This window comes from Xiphophorus hellerii, chromosome 6, assembly GCF_003331165.1.
Source record: "Xiphophorus hellerii strain 12219 chromosome 6, Xiphophorus_hellerii-4.1, whole genome shotgun sequence".
NCBI lineage: Eukaryota > Metazoa > Chordata > Actinopteri > Cyprinodontiformes > Poeciliidae > Xiphophorus > Xiphophorus hellerii.
This window is the reverse complement of record NC_045677.1, coordinates 4,924,527-4,945,047: the sequence shown is the minus strand read 5'-3', so window position 1 is coordinate 4,945,047 and position 20,521 is coordinate 4,924,527. Positions and strand designations below refer to the sequence as shown.

The 20,521-nt window shown below is 39.4% G+C and overlaps 2 protein-coding genes across 5 annotated transcripts; one reads left to right on the top strand and one right to left on the bottom strand.

Annotated features, from left to right (window-relative positions):
- Window positions 1-561: 561 nt before the first annotated feature.
- On the top strand, window positions 562-12,281 carry mier1b (mesoderm induction early response 1b, transcriptional regulator). 4 transcript variants are annotated; one of them, XM_032565274.1, is made up of 13 exons: window positions 562-635; window positions 4,022-4,046; window positions 4,255-4,403; window positions 5,157-5,339; window positions 5,945-6,074; window positions 6,156-6,223; window positions 6,370-6,442; window positions 6,580-6,731; window positions 8,305-8,386; window positions 9,879-9,973; window positions 10,176-10,303; window positions 10,615-10,790; window positions 11,009-12,281. In XM_032565274.1, exons 1-13 carry the CDS (start codon window positions 627-629, stop codon window positions 11,326-11,328), a joined length of 1,590 nt encoding a protein of 529 aa, XP_032421165.1. In that variant the 5' UTR covers window positions 562-626; the 3' UTR covers window positions 11,329-12,281. The 4 variants fall into 4 exon arrangements, with proteins under 4 accessions (XP_032421165.1, XP_032421168.1, XP_032421167.1 ...); XM_032565277.1 differs by lacking the exon at window positions 562-635 and adding an exon at window positions 642-1,729; XM_032565276.1 differs by lacking the exon at window positions 562-635 and having other exon boundaries at window positions 10,257-10,303.
- Window positions 12,282-12,704: 423 nt separating this feature from the next.
- Window positions 12,705-20,064, bottom strand: LOC116721504 (UDP-N-acetylglucosamine/UDP-glucose/GDP-mannose transporter-like). Its single transcript, XM_032565286.1, has 13 exons — window positions 19,805-20,064; window positions 18,981-19,014; window positions 18,816-18,902; window positions 18,680-18,747; window positions 18,528-18,599; window positions 18,381-18,449; window positions 18,198-18,300; window positions 18,028-18,120; window positions 16,602-16,669; window positions 14,035-14,113; window positions 13,873-13,955; window positions 13,646-13,698; window positions 12,705-13,063 (listed from the first exon to the last, which is right to left on the bottom strand). The coding sequence occupies exons 1-13, from the start codon at window positions 20,005-20,007 to the stop codon at window positions 13,053-13,055; spliced, it is 1,023 nt and encodes a 340-aa protein (XP_032421177.1). The 5' UTR covers window positions 20,008-20,064; the 3' UTR covers window positions 12,705-13,052.
- Window positions 20,065-20,521: the final 457 nt, after the last annotated feature.

Below are 20,521 nucleotides of genomic sequence, written 5' to 3'. Positions count from 1 at the left end.
CTACTGCATTTGCCTTTATTCTTTTGTCTGGAAGCCTCTCTTATATTCAAATGTTATATTTTAAAATACTAAGGGTAAAACTTTATGATAGCAACTTTAAGAAAAAGCTAATTTCAGAGTGCAAAAACACAAAACGTTGGTCCTTTTAAAGTAATCATTTAAAAACCCTTTTAGATTTCCTAATGCCAGATTTTCAGTTTTTTCAGTAATTATCGTTTTATCATGCCCGGCAGTAGTGGCCACTTATCTCAGATTACCTGATCTACGTGCATGTGAGCACGTCCTCTACCAGACACATTTACCTGTCAGATGAGCGCGTGCTGGTGTTCACTGGGCGTAGTAACGCTCTCTGCACTGGTTTACCTGCATATGAAAAGCTATATTTGAACAACTTTATAATGAAGCCAGTATCCTGAAATTCGTAATATTAACCAATGCATTATGAAAACTGGTGTAGTTGTGGGTAGGTTCGGCTGCAAAAACAATCAAAGCAAAGACCGTTCTCCTTTTTTTTTTTTTTTTACCTTTTTTATTTTGGTTCTCGATATTGGGGGGAGGGAAGTGGGCGGAGCTCCGCATCCGGGTACAGACGGTGACCTCTGACGTCACCCAGCAGGATCGCAAATATGGCGGAGGTAAGAAAGTGAAATAAATAGTCAGAAAAAAAAATGTCTTTCATATTACGTGATAGTTTGTTCTACTGAATGTGCATATAGTCTTTGCGTTTTGACCGTTTTAAACACAATGAAGCAGCAGCTCACTGGCTTGCTCGACAGCAGTTATTTATTTGACTCCAGGATGTTGTATAAACTTCGGATTTAGCTAGCATTAGCTGCGCTAGCCCCGACGAACTGTAAGGTAGCGGCGGTGTTTGTTACTTCGCGGTTTGGTCAGGATATTCATCCTCGCGTGAACAGCTGTTAACTGGACATTTTGCCGATGTTTCACAGTTATCTGTGCGCTCGAGCTCATTCTTATTCGCTGGCTGTGAATAGCGAGCTACATTTGGGCGCCTCAGCGGATTTCTATGAAGGAGAAATGACTAGCTTACAACTTGTATTGAAGTTAGCGAGTTGAGAAAAATGAACCCAGTAAAGCGGCGTCCTGTCAGAACAAACCGTGGTTTAACCCGGAATATAAACGCCATTGCAGTTGTGATATTCAGTCTATAGTGACATATGTTGGGTAGCACTACATTGTCCTCGCAGGAAGCGGTCACAGTAGCCTTTGTTTAGTGTCTCATTGAGTCGCAGGGAGCTTTTAGGGTTTAGCGCCAGGCGCGCTTTTTTCGGAGTCCGCGGACCTCCCACTGCCAGAGGAGCCTCTCTATGCTTGCTATTGGAGTTTTCCAGGGGGGTTATTTGGGTAATTTAAAACACATTGCTGTAATTTGAGCTCTCTTTTTGGCTTTGTTTATCGGCTTGACTGAAGACTGAAGCGTAGACTCGTTCCGCAGACTCAGCTCTCAAAAACAATGATATTCGACTAATTGTTTAAATACTTCTGAACTTTGCATTAGACTCTGCTTAAAACCAGAGATTCGCAGAATTACGTGCCTCATATAAACTGATACATGACCAAACTGGCTGTAACTGTTAAGTTGTTATTTGAAAACAACCGAACAAACAGTATTGCTCTTAAAAATGACTCGGTAAATCATAAACCTTTGCTGAACTTCAAATACTAATAGAAGGACAAGGAACAACATTAGAGCTTCATATTACAGAAGGTAAGATAAAATTTTGGACTAATGCAACAGGAAAATACTATATAATGATGTAATAGTCATATTTAATAAATCAGAATATGCAGAAGTCCACAATTTTTTTTATCTGGTGAAATAGATTAAAATGAACTACAGCATATTTCCTTTACTCTGTTTAAAAGATAGCTTTTTTCAATCCACAAAGTACAGAAGTGCACCCTATCACAAGATATGGATTTTATGTAGCAACTTCACATAAAATAAATATTTAATATTTTCTAAAGTGCAATTTTATGGTACTTTTATAATGTTGTTCTGTGGCATTTTAAACAGCAGGTACGTTTTATTTTTAGGACATCAATTTTTATGGGCTTATTGCCAAAAAGTTTTATGATGAATTTCACAGTGCTTCTTTTTGAATTATTTTTATGGCCAACACAATAAATACCACAAGTTAAAGCGATTAGAAATTTCAGTTATATCCCCCTAAACTGAAATACATAGCACCTTTTCTATTAAGCTATTATTTGATAAAAGTACACTGATTTGCTGTTATATTTTTAAGTCATTTATGTATTTATCGTGGCTACACGTGCTCTCACAGAAACCTCGCTCCTTTTCCAGGTAGCAGCCTAAATGAACATATGACAGGCAGAAAATACATTTTCCCTCCCTGAGGGGATTAGTAGTTCATTAAAACTTCATTGAAGAACTGGAAAGCAGAATTTTGATGCATGGTAACTGAAATGGTATGTGTTCACATATTGAAAATGGAGCTGAAAAGATTCTCTGTATTGGTCGTGATTATTGAAATAATCGTCAACTAATTGAGTAATTGATTAATTGTTAACTGGAGTGTACAGTTTCCAAAAAAAGGTGATTTACTGAAAGAACAACACCCTGAAAGCAGAACTTTAGTAGGCCAAAACTGTACAAAAATACCTACATAAACTTTTAGTTTCTTATTTAAAAAGGGAACTGAATTATTTAGTTGTATTAATAAGGCTTAAGTGGTTAAATAAAAAATCTGCAGAATGTGCAAGTGTTTTTTTTTTTTTTATCCGAATCATTGTCAGGATAATAATCCATTACGAATGATTAAATAAAAAATTATTATTTAATGATGCGTTGCATCCCTAAATGAAATTGTCATGATGACTGTGGTTGGATATATTGCTTATCTCTGTTACTGCGTGCTTTTGAAAATTGAGAGTAGTGCTGTTGTAAACGAATATTTTTGTAATCGAGTAATCTGTCGATTATTCATACGATTTTTTTTTTTATTTAAAAAAAAGGATAAAATAAAACATTGGTAAATCTAAAATATCAGCAGAGACTATCGCATATCAACATCAGTCCAATTTTTCACATTTGAGCTTCCCTAACAATAACTTTTCTGTAGTTTAAAAAATTAACCTAACAATAATAGCTGACTTTCTAAGTTAACCTGAAGAAAAGTTATACAAAAATCTGAAATTATATTTAATAATAAAGAGACAGGCTCACAAATATAAATATAAAAACTTATAAAAATGCTTGTCATTTCTGTATTCATCTCCAGTCAATTTAATAACTCTCACGTTGCCCAGACATTTATAGCCGTTGTGTTCATGTTAGCGACGGGATATGACACCTTTGTTTGTCACACACAGAAACATCTATCAGCTATGTACCGTCACGATGTGCTACGCCACACATTTGACCGGGGTGATATGAAATAAATTTTCCGGTTCATCCATAAAGCTACACTTAGGTTAATCATCTAAGCACAGCCGCCTGCAGTGTTCAGTCTACCCACTCACCTGTATAAATACACCTGCAGCGCTCTTCCCCGTTGTTCGCTCTGGCAGCAGCTCCGGGAGGAGAAAAACTGCCGTTCTCCAGGCATCGCGCCAGTCATTTTAAGGATGCTCATTGGTCCCCCGAAAAACGACAAAGACCTGGACATTATCATCAATCAATAAAATCCTCCCAGACCGAACTTGAAAACTGGACGTTATGCTGCTAACACTTCGCTTTCGCCAACAACTTAGGCGGAAGTGAGAAAGTTGCCCAACACAAATAATAACCCAGCCGGAACACGGTGCATTAAATACCGTGTCACAAACTTAACGAAGCTTCAAGGCAGATAAATTTTCCTCGGGAAATTTTAATAACCGAGGTACTAGAATCACTCGAGAAATCGTTTCAGCCCTAATTGAGATACAAAGTTGTTCTGCATGTGTTTTTTGTGTTTAACTCCCAATCCTGCAGATATTTGGATGTATTTCTTGTTTTTGTCCTTAACTTTTTGACCCGCCTTTCCCTGTTTTTCAGCCCTCCCTCGGGAATTCGAGCCCAGGTAGCTCATCTTTTCTTTCTCTGTTTTGCCTTTAGTGAATGGCAACATTTAAATCCTTTTCCTTGAAATAACTGCAATTGATATTGATACATATAAGTATATTTTCCATGTTATTATTTCCAATTTGATGTGCCGTGCTACACTTAAAGATTTGTGTGAGGAGAACTAGCTTCAATTTGACATTGTCTGCCTCCTTGAACATTTGCAGGAGGCTCAGCAGGTTCCGACGACCACGATTTCGATCCGTCAGCCGACATGCTTATTCATGACTTTGACGATGAGCGAACCCTAGAGGAGGAGGAAATGCTGGAGGCAACAGATGAGACCAACTCCAACGAGATCGAAGACCTAGCACGGGTTGGTGTGAAGCTCGCCTCTCATGTTTCTATTAGTTATCATTATTGTAAAAGAAATGCTGTATTTATTCACTTATTTAACCAAAATTTATTCACTTATTTAACCAAAATTTAACCAGGTGAGTTATTAAGACCAGAATCATATTCAAAATAATGTCACATATTAATTTAGCCGCATATGATTAGTTTCATCTTGGACATTAATCCTAAACAAAAAAAACAACAACATATATATATGTATGTATATATACAAAAGTATAATATTAGAATTGTAAACACATGACTGCTTTTGTATTTTTACATTTTGGTTTGTAGTGCCTGCACAACACTACTGTTATGTTTTAATAATTTTATTGAATAATTAATTGTAATATTTGATTACCATCAAATATTAGTTAAAAAATTGTTAAAAAGTAATTAATACTTTTTAACTATTAATTAATTTTAATTTAACTCTGGGATCAATAAAGTATGTTTGAATTGGATTGAATTCATAATTATAATGCTAATATATAGTACACTACACACTCCGTTACTGACATTACAAAACGTTGAATATCTGGGTGAAAATAGTTAAATTGTTGTTTAAAGTACATTTACACACTATTTCTATATAATATTTTGGTGCCTCCTTAAACTGTGAATGAACCATGAATATATCTGTGCCAACATTTGGACTTTACATCAACGTAGTTCTTTTTAAAACTCACGTGTATTATTATTATTATTGATATCTCATTTTATTTTTTTACAGGAGGGGGAGATGCCCATACACGAGCTACTGAATCTTTATGGTTATGCGAGCAGATCGCCTGCAGAGGAAGAGGAGGAGGAAGATGAGGAACCGGAGGAAGAGGACGAGGAGGAAGAGGATGAAGAAGAGGACCTTGATCCTGATGAAAGCAGCAGAAGCACTGGAGAGCTGAAGAAAACGGAGGTATTTGTTCAAGCCACTGACTCTTTGTTTTTAAGCTCTATCTGATAAATGACTGTTTTCAAAATGAATCGTCCGACACATTTATAGTATATAAATATATATATAGTATATATATATTTATATATTTATACACATTTATAGTCTGAACTATTTTAAAGTGTTGAAATTCTTTGCTATACAAGGAAGGAGTCCAAGTTAGCTGTTTTCATTATTAGTTAGTTGTATCTCTGTTATTCCAATTTGTTAAATGCATAAATATTAAAAACATTTGCATTTTTAAGTTCATACATACACCACTAAGCAGTGTGTTCTTTGGTGTAGAATTGCGATCGGGATTGTTGTACTGTTTGCATGAAGAAATTAATCAAGAATTATTGTGTACTGCTTCACAATTATGTCTTATGTACCGTGACTGGAGTTCTGAAGCAGCCTTTTTTCTTAATTAAAAAAATATAATGTCACATTTCACATATGTCACATTTGTTATCTCAATAAATACCATAAAACATTGTAATAAAGTCCATATTAGCCATCCCTTGGGTTAAGGACATGTTATTTGATGCAGAAAGTTTTCAGTGTAATTCCATTGTTGCTGTTTTTTTTAGGGTGAAGATTTTAAGACTTCATCAGAACAAGGCAGCGATTCTCAGACCGCTTCTGACGGTCGCACGCGCTCAGTCCGGTCACTCGGCACGGCAGAACTCATTCGCCCTCAGAAACTCAAGTACTTTGAAAGTACGAGCTATTCCGCCTTCCTGTGTTTTTGTGACATTATCTGGTTATGTTTGGATTTAAATGCATCATGTCGTCTCTTAGGTAATCATGACATAGAAGAGGAGTCCGATGAAGATGAGGACTATGTTCCTTCTGAAGACTGGAAGAAGGTAGGCAAGCAATTTTATGTTGCTTCCTTGGTGTGGTGTACATCTGTGTTACACCAGAACAAGAAAAACTTGGAATTTATCAGTTTAGTTCTGATAGATTTGAAGAATCAGTATTAACTTTCAAAACAATGTTTTTGTACCAACAGGAGATAATGGTGGGTTCTATGTATCAGGCGGAGACGCCTGTTGGTTTGTGTAAATATAAAGAAAACGAGAAAGGTAAGCTTAGCGGATGAGTGAAATGAACCATAGTGAACATTACAATGCAGAGAAAGAGAGTGTTAACTGAACTTCCTGTAGATATAAAGTCTATCATCGAATCTTTTTTTTTTTATCGATTTCAACCTGCCGTGCAGTTTATGAAAATGACGACCAGTTGTTGTGGAACCCCGACTGCGTTCCCGAGGGGAAAGTTGTCGAGTTCTTGTCGGAGGCATCGAGGCGAACTGGAGAGGAGAAAGGAGTGGACGCAATCCCAGAGGGTTCTCACATCAAAGACAACGAACAGGTGAAGCCAACAGAGCTACAGCTTCATAGACACCCATCAGCCATAACATTAGCATTAGCAGGTATCAGTAGCTTGGTTTCCATTACAAATGTGCACAAAACTTTGTTGATATTTTGTTAATGTTGGGGGGGGGGGGGGAATTTTTTTTTCGGAATTGCGGTGTTTCCATTAAATACAAAATTCAATCGAAATCACATGTAAATACTTTTGTTCACACGATAACATCGTTTTAATGTTTTTTTCATTAAAAAACATCATCCTCCAACTACTTCCTGTCGTCTTCTTTGTGGTTTGTGCCAGTGGCACAGATATGTGACTCGTGATGCGAAAAAAGTGTTTCCTTTTTCAGTGAAATAAACTAATTTGATACAGCCAATAAACACCATCCTGGTGCCAAAACTTTTTACGGAAAAATTAGTTGATTTTTTTTTAATGGGCATGTTAATATTAAGCTAATTTATTTTTTGAAATAAATGACTAAATTATGCTGCAGCTAAACACTGCTTGCTGACTATTACTGTCGTTGGTTTTAGCTGAGAAGTTGTCAACATAACACGCTACATATTAAATGTGCACATGATGGTGCTTTGCTCCTAATTCTCGACACTACAACAACTAGATAACAAGGTCAGGAGACAGCTTTAATACAAAAAAGGGAGAGAAGGAGAGAGAGTAGGTCAGCTATGCTAGCTTGACTTTGACAACCTTCACATGTAGATGTGCTGTGGAATTTGGTGTGTTTTGGTGAGTGAGTCTCGATTCCGGTCCTCAGGCCCCCCCTGCTCTGCATGTTTTAGATGTGCTTCTATTCCAGAACAGCTGATTCAAATGATTGCATGACCATCAAGTGCTGCAGAAGCCTGTTAATCATCCGCATATTCGATCCAGAAGGGAAACACCTAAAACATGTAGGGCAGGGGGGCGTGAGGACCGGAATTGAGAAACACTGGTTTTGGTGAAATTAAAATAATAATAATAAAGGCGATTTAAACACGAACTCTGACAGATAACCCGTTTACTTGTGATCATTATCGCTGTGGTGGATTAGCTACTGTTGTAAATAATCACAAAATAGACATCAAACCTAAAAACACAACACTGTATCACACTGAATGTTCTCTGTTCTTTGTGTGGGAAATGTTTGCATGTTTTTGTGATTAAATCCTGGACACGGTTGTCAGTTGCTATGATGAGTCTTTGTAGCCAACATAGGCAGCAAGAAAAAACAAAAGCATGCGCGATTTTGAGTTATTCTTCAGTATTTTTTCTGCATTATTTTTCCATTTCCTGTGGTGCACAGCACAAAATTACTAACGAATAATACCTTCATCTCCAGGTTTCATTTTGCTAACAGAATTGTTCTACGCGGCAGAATCCTTTTTTTTGTTTTTTTTTTGCCCTCCAGCGTTGTGCACGTGTGAAGTTACCAGATGTAGACCATGATATGCAACGTGTCTATATGGTCAATGGAAACACAGCTACTCTTACTGCCTTTGCCTGATTGGTTTAAATCACACAGACTGATAATTATTTTTTAACGTGATTGATTTGAATTTCATTCTGTTTCCTCTAGGCTTTGTATGAACTGGTGAAATGTGACTTTGACACAGAGGAAGCTCTAAGAAGACTGAGGTTTAATGTAAAAGCAGCTCGAGGTGAGCCACTTGTTTATGGATTTATGTAGACCTGTCGCGATAAAAATGAAATCAATTAATCGCACGATAATTGAAAGTTATCGACCTCATTTTAATTTATCGGCTTTATCGTTTCTTCTGGCCCTTTTCTCTTTCTATTGATGTAACGGAATGAAAAAAGGCTCAACTCCAGTGCTCACCACCTTCCTCATTTCCTTAGTGTAATGTCCAGTTCACACTACACGATTTTAGAGCTGTCGGCCCATTTTCAAAGCCTGAGAGGCCACACGTTAACCGGCAGAAAATCATGCCGTGTGGTGTCCATCAACATACCACACAAGAACCGATTTCTCTCACTGACAATCCAGATTTCAGACAGAAAATCCCGTCAAAACCCACTATATCACACGTGACTTTAGAATGAACAAACACAGCTGATGACATGGATGCAATAGCGATAGTTTGTGAGCGATAAAAGATGTAACAAAAAGAAAAGTCATTGGATAAGACTGCGGTAGCAATTTCGTTCTAATTGGAGGGGGAATCTGTGCTTTCTGATTGGCTACCTGTCACTTTCAACAGGCTGCGTTCTCGCTCCCAGTCGGGGAAAACCAACACGCTGCAGTGATAAACTGGCTGAGACAATCCAACATGTTGAATATGCCTGATTTAGATCGGAGCGGTCCCAACAGGACCCGATCAGTCGTAACACACGTAACACATTCGTAAGATTGTCATAAGGGGAAAATCGGGGCAAAACCAAAATCTCGTGTTGTTTGAACTTTGCTTAAGGGAGGAGTGAACTATTGCATCAGGTAGTTGGATGTGCTTGTCTTCTCTATCTAAATCTAATGATTATTAAAGGGCAGTGTGGCATACAGACTTCATAATCTGTACTCTTTCGGTTGAACGTAGTTTTTATTTCCACTTTGATTTTTATGTTGTTTAGTTTTAATCAAGTGCATTTTTGTTAACGGAGACTTGAGAGTGCATTTTATTTTTGTTCTTGGTTGTTTTGTTTACCAGTTCCAGATTTCCTTTGGAAACAAAGTGCATCTATTTTTGGCAGGATGTGCTTGCATTATCTCATCACCATTACATCAGTTTAAAATGGTCTTCAAACAATATTATCGTTTATCGCAATAATTTTTGAGACGATTAATCGCTCAGCAAAATTTATGGCGACAGGCCCAGATTTATATTTAGTTTTATAGGTCAGGCCACCTCTGGCAGTTTGCTTCTTCAGCAGATTGCCTACTTTGAGTCTGTATGCTCCAATTGACGATTATTAAACTAGCTGGCGATTTGCTCAATAACCGATTAATCGCGATTAATCTGGAATCCGCCACGCCTCTTGCATTGCTCAGCTGAATGCTGCTGGTGGAAAGCCACGCCCCTTTGGCCCCTCAATCTCAACAGCATGCTCACTTGGCTTTTTGTTGCGGTCTGATTCCAAAACACTTTGAGATAAAATGCTCCGTTTCAGATGTAACACTCAGACTCTCTTTAACAGAGGAGATATCAGTTTGGACTGAAGAGGAATGTAGAAACTTTGAGCAAGGACTACGAGCTTATGGGAAAGACTTTCATTTAATACAGGCCAATAAGGTGAGACATGTTTTCTAATTAATCATTCATCATTTCCTTTTTTTTACAACTGTAGTTTTTTTTTTCTTTAAACAGTTTCGATTTTCTTCTGTGTGGATATGTTGAAATTTCTCAGGCTTCTAATTCATCATGTCTTGTGTTTTATTTGTACCTCTTCGGACGATTATAACAATAATTATTTCTACTGATTGAAATCTTTCAGGTGAGAACTAGGTCTGTAGGAGAATGTGTGGCCTTTTATTACATGTGGAAGAAATCTGAGCGTTATGATTTCTTTGCACAGCAAACCAGACTAGGAAAAAGGAAATACAACCTTCACCCTGGTGTCACGTAAGTCTGCTTTCAGAGGGACCGTTCAAACTAAAAATGTTTGATTTTCTGATTCAGAGTTTTTGCTTTTGGTATTTAAAATGCAATTTTACGGTTTTAAATGTAAATATTAAGAGGCTTCCACATTTGCTGGGATATGCTACATTAACGTTTGTGGTTTTAGTGTAAGAAAATATTATGAACATTTAAATGTTTGGAAGACTCCGTAACACGAAAATGTCTTAAAATAGGTCTTAGTGTATATAATTTCATATGGAACCTCTCTGCTGTCAGTCAGGTGTGTGTAAGGACCGTGTGCTGGTGTGTTTCAGAGACTATATGGACAGATTATTGGATGAGACAGAGAGCGTGACGTCCAGCAGGGTGGCGTCGCCTCCTCCCACCACGTCCAGCAGCAGCGCCAGCCACTCTGAGAGGGAAGACAGCAGCAGTCAGAACGGTGAGGAAAAACCACGGCTTTCAGACCCAAACCAAGCGAAGCGTTTCAGTAAGTTTCAGCTTGACCGTCAATTTTTAGAATTTCATTTATGTATCATTCACAAAGTCAGACTCTTTTATACAAGAGCAAAATCAATCTTAAGTTCTAAGTGTTTTTTTTTTTTTAGTATGACCACAATTTTTAAAAAAGTATTTTAACAAGAAATTACCAAATATAGTTGAGATTGTTGGGGGGAAAAGAAAAACAAATTTCTTCTTCTTCTGTAGGTGTCGCGGGTCATCCGGTGGACCCATCTCAGTTGCCCGACTCGACCCAAGTGAAGGTCGAGGGTGTCCAGTCCAACGGCCCGTCTCACCCAGAAACGGAGCCCCTCCTCTCAGTTCCAGACAACAACTCCAACGGCTGCGGCCAAGTCGGCGCGCCCAGCCACGACAGAAACGGCTCCCTGGAGCTTCTGCTGGACCACAAACCGGCGGCGGCGGTGGAGGCAGCCGTGGCACAGGACAGACCGGCCAAAAGATGCAGGACTGAAACAGAGCCTCTGAGCCAGAGCGAGGCCGATCCATCCAGAACACACGAAGACTAAAAGGCGTTCAGGACTGCCGTTGTTCGTTAAATAACACACCGTTTTTGGGGTGATGTTTTTCTCTCGTTTTTTCCCCCCCCCCTCAGTTTCTCCATAAATGGCTCGTTTAGTGGAGCAGAGGACAAAGACGATGAAGCTCTGTTGAGCTGTGAGCACAGATTCTCTTAAAAGACTCACTTTAGGAAGGCCAAAGGTTGATGAAAAGCCCGTCTGCTCCACCACATCCCTAAAGACACGTTTTGCTCATCTTCTCCACTCCTATTTTGGAGACTGTCAAAATTTTGCCAAGAATTCTCTTATCTTTTTCTTTTTTTTTTTTTCTATTTGTACTTAAATAAAACAAATCATCTGTGATATTTTTCTACACAAGAGATATTTATATTTTCTAACCAAAAATTAAAAGCTCTAATGATATGGGTTCTTGGTGTTCAAGCCATTCGTTTGTTGTTGAGGACTGGATGGAAATGCTGGTGCCGTCTCCAGCTGGCTGTTGTTGCACTTTGATTGTATGTTTCTCCTGTTTGAGGAGCGACTCACCCCAAACCCCCCCCCCCCCCAGCAGAAAGCCCTGTTTGTTTTGCCACAGCTGTTTGAGTCTGCTGAATAAACCCAGGGGTCTGTCCCCCTACAGGTTTGTTTGTGAAAAGCAGCTGACATCAGTGATGTCCTGTATTATCATGTAGATCTCTGCATATTTTATTTTATTTTTTCAATTTTCATAGTCTGCTTTTCTCAACACTTTGTTTCTACTAGACAGAATGTTTGGGACATCTCATGTAAAGTTTGTAAAGATTTCTTACCTTTAATAAGCAGTTGGTGCATATTTTTCTCCTTTCAACTGTTCATGTTGCTTTTCGTCGGTCTTCCTTGTACACTGCGCTTTTTTTCTTTTTGCTGACAAACTGCTAATTATTTTCTGATGGATGTAATAAAAAGATCTGCCATTTCCTTTCTCCTCTGTGATATGAAAGTTTGTGGTTATCACCTTTTTGAAAGACTCCCTCGGTAGAGTCACACGAGTCAGAATTTGAGATAATTTTCTAATCATGTTTTTGCAAATCATTAACCTGCTAATCTAGACTTGCGCAGAGTCCAGATTTTTTTTAAGAGCTTTTATTTGTGACAATACAAAATCCTTCAGCCTTCTTCACTCAGCAATAGCATCCACACTGAAGAGTGTTGAGTGGAATATCTTGGCGCATGTATGATGACATCCGCCAATCAGAAATGTCTGTGTTTCCAACCACTGAAAAAATGTTTCTGTCACTAATAGACTTACCAGGTATTAAAGTGTAGCTTTGAACTTTCTTTTCTTAAAATTAATAAATGTGATGCGTAATTAAATATAGACCATTCCAAAAACCTGAATATAAAGATCTGGATTCAAGTTTTTTAATACATGCCACAGATAGAGTGAAGCAGAAGTCTGAGTATTGTAATACAAAATATTCATTTATTGGTGTCCTGTTTGAATATGTACATTTAAATGGCTAATTTAATCAAGAATAAAATGATTCTAATTATAAAAACACATTTTTTTTTACAATTGCATATAAAAAATTGATGGGATGTATCACTAAACACTCTTTACTGCTAACAGATCATAAACAGATCATACAGCATATCTTTAAAACATTAATCCCACTGGTTGGATCTTTTCTCCTTAAGGTTTGCAGACAAAAGCAGGTGATCATCATTTTTCAACTCGGTTTGGACTCCAGGATTTATGCCTTTTCTGTTCAAAATGATGGAAAAACGCTTGAGGTCAGAGAGACGCTTAAAACAAAGAACTCCTTCATAATGGAGTAAGAGGCTGGAACAACTTTAAAAACGTAGAATTGGCAAGATCTCTACTAGCAGGCCATAGAGTGTAATAAGCTAGGAATGGGTTAAAGCCGAGATAAAGCCTTCACATCCCTTTGACTTTATCACATTTTGCTCCAGAGCACAAGGTGTCTTACTGAGATTTTGTCTGACAGACCAACAGTGGAAGGAACATTTCCAACCAGTTTTAATCCAGGCTTAGTGAAGTTGGTTTAAGCTTCCATGGTAGGGGTGTTGTTGCCACTACCAAACTTCACAGTGTGTGTATTGACCTCACTGGTCAATATATATGCAGGCCGAAAAAAAAAATCGGAGCCGATATACACCCCTACACTATTCTAGTTTGTATAGTTTCAGTTTAAAGCTATAAGTTTGGAAGCTGTAATCATAAGCAAGACATAGTCTTGGTCTTAATACAATGTGAACCCCCACAAAGACTAAAACGAGATTTTCCGTCAGGATTAGGATTAAAGGTATTTCAAACCTTACTTACTGCTTTGCTGCTGTGTGAAAGTGATATAGGAATACACCAGGCTCCCAGCAATGCTGATGGGAAGGAAGAACAAAATGTGATCCAAGTGTTAGACTCGCTGTTCACATGTGAGAATCCCGCAGCATGCTCGCTTGTCCCTGGCAGCTCGGTTTTAATTCTCTTCCGACTGTGTCCTCAAGCTGCTTCCGCAGACCAACCCAAACAGCTAAATCCGTACGGGTGATTACCTGATGTTCAGCCCTAGGAAGTTCAGCCAGGTGAATATGTAGTCTCCACCAAACACCATCCCGATGTATGTGACCAGGATATTCTGGGGGTGAAATTGCCGGAAGTGCTTAATGGACACGCCGGCTCTTCCCAGAAAGCGTTGGCAAAGAGAAGCGACTTACCTTGATGCAGCCTATGATGGAGGTGGTGAGCGCCGAGTTGTGCTGCGTGCACAGCATGATGGAGTACATTAAAACAAAGCTGCATTAACACACAGAAGGAGGAGAAGCAAGACTTAGCAGAATGCTATGAGGGGCCGTTTAGGACAAAATTTACGTTTTGTCTCTCACACACTACCAAAAAGTCTCGCATACTCCAAAAAAGTAGACACGCACACTCCAAAAAATTACGTTTTGTCTCTCACACACTACCAAAAACTCTCGCATACTCCAAAAAAATAGCCTCGCACACTCCAAAAAATTACGTTTTGTCCCTCACACACTACCAAAAACTCTCGCATACTCCAAAAAAATAGCCTCGCACACTCCAAAAAATTACGTTTTGTCCCTCACACACTACCAAAAACTCTCGCATACTCCAAAAAATTACGTTTTGTCCCTCACACACTACCAAAAACTCTCGCATACTCCAAAAAATTACGTTTTGTCTCTCACACACTACCAAAAACTCTCGCATACTCCAAAAAAATAGCCTCGCACACTCCAAAAAATTACGTTTTGTCCCTCACACACTACCAAAAACTCACGCATACTCCAAAAAAATAGCCTCGCATACTCAAAAAAATTACGTTTTGTCTCTCACACACTACCAAAAACTCTCGCATACTCAAAAAAATTACATTTTGTCTCTCACACACTACCACAAACTCACGCATACTCAAAAAAATAGCCACGCACACTCAAAAATTACTCACGCACATTCAAAAAATACTCAAATTGCGTATACACACACTACTAAAATGTCACACACACACACACAAATGTTAACTTTCTCGCTCACATACACTACTACCAGCTCGCGCACATACACTGTACTAACAGCTCGCGCACACACACACAAACGTTAACTTTCTCGCTCACATACACTGCTAACAGCTCGCACACACACAGACGTTTATCTCTCACATACACAAGACTAAAGTTGAACACACACACAGTACTAAGACTCGTTTTATGTATGTGTGAGAGCGAGACTTTTTATGAATGTGTGAGAGCGACACTCTTTATGAATGTGTGAGAGCGAGACTCTTTATGAATGTGTGAGAGCGAGACTTTTTATGAATGTGTGAGAGCGACACTCTTTATGAATGTGTGAGAGCGAGACTCTTTTTGAATGTGTGAGAGCGACACTCTTTTTGAATGTGTGAGAGTTGTCACGGAAGAGGCGGGGCATAATTTTTGGATCAAACTGCGCATGCGTAGATCCTAAACTATAAGTTTCGATTGTTGACTCACTGTATGTTCTATTACTTAGTATATTTGTGCTTTTAAATATATATATAGAACGTTTAACTTTCTTGTAGATTAAATGTGCTATAGAAATAAATGAATCTGATTGATTGATTAAAAATAGCAAAATTGCTGTAGTACAATCTGTCCACTGGGTGCCAGTATTACAGGAATTATTAACCGGCGCCAACTAGTGCCGAAGAAGAAAGAGTTTGCTATACCGAACATGGCTAACTCTAATTCGAAACGAGAGAGAATTGGTCAGGCAGCTGCCATTTTAAACACCATTCTATCTTCTCCGGAGGCAACCAGCACTTTGACAGGCGCATTAAACGATTCAACGACTGCCCGCAGTGCTACAATCTGGCACCCAGTGGACAGATTGTACTACAGCAATTTTGCTATTTTTAATCAATCAATCAGATTCATTTATTTCTATAGCACATTTAATCTACAAGAAAGTTAAACGTTCTATATATATTTAAAAGCACAAATATACTAAGTAATAGAACATACAGTGAGTCAACAATCGAAACTTATAGTTTCTACGCATGCGCAGTTTGATCCAAAAAATTATGCCCCGCCTCTTCCGTGACAACTCACACATTCAAAAAGAGTGTCGCTCTCACACATTCATAAAGAGTCTCGCTCTCACACATTCATAAAAAGTCTCGCTCTCACACATACATAAAACGAGTCTTAGTACTGTGTGTGTGTTCAACTTTAGTCTTGTGTATGTGAGAGATAAACGTCTGTGTGTGTGCGAGCTGTTAGCAGTGTATGTGAGCGAGAAAGTTAACGTTTGTGTGTATGTGCGCGAGCTGGTAGTAGTGTATGTGAGCGAGAAAGTTAACGTTTGTGTGGGTGTGTGTGTGACATTTTAGTAGTGTGTGTATACGCAATTTGAGTATTTTTTGAATGTGCGTGAGTAATTTTTGAGTGTGCGTGGCTATTTTTTTGAGTATGCGTGAGTTTTTGGTAGTGTGTGAGAGACAAAACGTAATTTTTTGGAGTGTGCGAGGCTATTTTTTTGGAGTATGCGAGAGTTTTTGGTAGTGTGTGAGAGACAAAACGTAATTTTTTGGAGTATGCGTGAGTTTTTGGTAGTGTGTGAGGGACAAAACGTAATTTTTTGGAGTGTGCGAGGCTATTTTTTTGGAGTATGCGAGAGTTTTTGGTAGTGTGTGAGGGACAAAACGTAAATTTTGTCCTAAACGGCCCCTCATAGAATGCGGGTGTCTGTTAAACAACACCGTCAAGAGTTTGTGTAGCTACGTTACCCCATGACACAGGAGAGGATAAACTGCACAACAAACAGCTGATCAGCCCAGCCTTCGTAATCCAGTCCCTGTTCACAAACACACACAATCACAGGGACACAAACGCTTCGGCAAATTTTACAGTCGTCCTGAGTATTCGTTTTGTCTTTATCTTGAACTTTTGATGATTTATCTGAGCGTTCTTTTTCCCCAGAGTCGCTGGGTCACACACCTGCAGTGACACGATGAACCAGAAATGGGCGCACATGTCTATCGAATTTTTTGATATCCTCCCTAACGGAAATACTCAAAATTTCATCTAAATTTGTGCTCCATATGTTAATAATGGGGGAAGGGGGGTGCTACTGTGTTGTTGCTGTAAGAAGACTGAGGCTTCAGGAATTCTTTCAGTTGCTTTTAGGGTAATGTCTTCTTCCTCGCTCCGCGGCCTTTGACCGTGTGCTGGTACATGACTTGTTTGTAGATGATGACGCTCCAATTACGTCTTTTGCTTCTTATCTGGTATTGACTCCCATATTTCCGACTTAAACATGAGATGTTCATCTCTAGGAAACAGAACCCTTTAGTGACGTAAAAGCCGATTAAAATGCGACATGACCGTTCTGATAACAAACGCTTTGAAAACAATCAGATACGCATCTAATGTAGTTCAACATCGGATACTGCATCCAATGTGGATGTAGTGTCCGATGTAATCATAAGCATCAGATACTTTTCATTACATAAGTACGTATTCGATGTAAAGCCACATAATGAAGTGGCACAAATCAGATTTTCTTAGGAGTAAATAGATCGGAATTGGGTTGTTCAGACTGCCAAGAAAAAGTTGGATATGGGATAAAAGAAAATCATCAGACTTGGGTCGGACGTAACCTTAGTTTGCTCATTGCTCAAGGCTTTAACATACTCTGGCATACTTCACTCCGTGCGTACTCGAGTGCAGAGTCGAAGCAGACCCCTGCGCAAAGGGAGATTTTTAAGATTGATCACACAGCAGATTGCTCGGCGGAAACAGCGTTCCATCAAACCACTTTGTATGCAACACTAAGCTGATAAGGTCGAGGACGCAACGCTAACAGGTGTACGGTGGAGAACGTGCTAGCATCCATTCGGATTGTGGAATTTCTCACGAGACATGTAGGAAATTGGTCCGCTTGACTACGAAATCTTAATTGTCTGCGGACATTGTGCGCTGCGTCTGCGCAGCTCACCCAATGTGCACAGTACGCCTGAGTGTGTGGCGGCCTTTGGTATAAGAAAATCAATAAATTCATACTTGTGCACTCTGTTCTTTCTTTTACATATAATTAAAGTTGGCCGGTCTATAAATATTCCCCGCAGGTAAAAGGTTCGTTTGTAAAACGGTTCGAATAAATCCTAAAAGCCTCTCTCGTCCGTTATGAGTGTATATTGCAAGAACACCTACCATCTGCAAGTCTCCGGAGTAATATGCATATGCCAGCGTAGGGAAGATCATGATCAAAGCATTGTAATACAGCAGCCCATATTTTCCAAGCTCCTATAAGGACAACAGAGCCACGTTTCTTTCACCATCCTCATCAACCAGGCTCCAGATCTGCTGCTGCTGCTGCTCACCTTCGAATCCAGTTTCTGCTTTACAAACGCCCCGCTAGCCGCTGTCAGGACGTTGTTCAGCATTATAAAAATGTATCCTTCAAGATCGAAAGCTATGTCGGCGCTACGGCAAACACAGAGTGAGATATGTGCTCGTGCACAGGGCAGGAAACATGCACTGTGGATCGCAAGGAGTCGTCTTACCTCGCAGCAATAAAAGCACCGAATATCATGGTGAACACGGTCATCTTTATGGAAGCGGAGAAGGTCTTCCTGCAAGGGATTGGAATGCATCTTTAACAGGAGAAGTTCTGGCAATGTGTGCAGACGGAATGCAGAGGTTGGACTTACTTCAGCAGGAATCCCTCAAACACCATGGTGAGAAAAATACTGAACCTCCTCAGAACCGTGAACATGGGCAAGCTGAGATGGCGGGAACAAGCAACCGCGTCACATTTAAAGACAAGACCGGGCTTCATATGATGGGAGTGTTGGGGACTCACTTGAGTCGTTGCGTCCCGAAGAGGCCTGAGATCTGATTCCCAACGTACAGCAGAGGCAAAGGGAACATCTGGGACGACACACATCACGTCTAATTATTGATCCTGGGAATGTTCTTGGAGGAAACGACCTTCTCACCTTGCCCGGTATGGTCACGTCCAGATCTGGGAATGCGATGACACCCAGCATCTTCCCGGTCCTCAGGACCACGATTGTGGCCAGCATCTGCAGAGATCAGAGCAGGAAGTTACAGCAGAGGCGATGACGTCACATGGGCAGGAAAGCATCAGCTTAAGAGCTTACCTGACCGATCCCAACACATGTTGACGATGGAAACCTGGAAAACATCAAAGGGGCTCAGTGAAACCAACACGCCAGCCAACATTTACTAGAGTGGCTTCAGAGATGTGGATGAACCTTTTCATGAACAGCCAAGATTCACAGTATCTTCCAAAAACATTCATACTATTCATTTTTCATGTTGCAACCAAAAGCTTTCAACTAGTTTATTGGAATTTTGTTTGAAAGACAAAGCAGGGCAACACCGACGATGCGAAAAGAAAAAGACACCACTTAGAATTTTCCGCCCCCACTTTATAATTATGTGCTACTTATGATGGTTTCATGACATCAAATTATGATCAAATTTATAGTTTTCCATGATCATAATGTCATTTTATGCTAACAATGCAAAAATAACCATTTTATGACGTTTACGACAACAAAAAACAAAAGTATTCTCAGGTGGCCCATAATTTGGATAAGCTAACTGGTGATATTTAAAAAAATAAAATAAAAGCAGGAAAACGTGAAATAAAACATATTACAAATATTTGCACTGAAACAATGTGCATGTGGTTATCAGCTAGATGATTTAAAGCTATTGGGTTAAACATAAGATGACAACTCTTTAAAACTAGTTAAAGTACGCTACTTTGTAAAGCTAGTATTTTTAGTGGACATTTGAGTAAAAAAAAAACAAAAAAAACTTTGGTAGAGTAACTACTGCTTATATTGATTAGGAAGTCCATTTTCTTGTTTCCGCCTTACTTGCTCAGTCCGGTATTAGCAATTAATCCGCCGCGCTCGCGCCTACATTCTGCTTCTCTGAACTTTGACCTTTTTACCTGTAGTTGGTGAGGACGCTTTTGTTGACGACGACGATTAGAAACGAGCTGACCCCATAAAATGCGGCGGCGAGCAGTTTCGCGAACACTGTGGGGGGGTCTCCAGATGTTTCCCCCTGGACTCCGGAGGAGGGTGAGGATGCGCCCGCGGCTGGCAGGCTGCCGCGGCCGCGCTCGTTTCGGCGTCTGTGGAGTTCAGCCATCGTCTACGTAACGACCGTAGAGGTAAGTCGAGGCGGAAGCCTTCCCACAGTTTCTTCCTGCGCATGCGCGTAGCAGCCGAGGGGGGGGCAAGAATAAAATGAGTTGACTGAGCGGCAACACTGACTGTAATATCTAAAGTCAAACACTGTGGTGCAAATACGTTCAATTAGCAATAATTATGATAAATATAATTTAGATAAACACAAACTTCGATGTAGAAAACATATAATGCATTATATAAATAAACTGCTTTCTTTGGATTTTGGAGATTCTGTTTGGTGAGAAACTGACTCAAGACTGTTAATTTTTACAATGTCAAACATTTTGTAGTAAAAAAAAAAATATCTGAAAATTGTTAACATGATATATAAACCTTTTTTTTTATGTCATTCGAGTTAACCACATCCAAGTCATTGGGGAACCAGTTTAAAACCTGCATCCAGACGGTGTTCCTTGGTACGGTTTGCCAGGACATTACGCATAAGAGGTTCATATTTGTAGATTCAAGTCAAT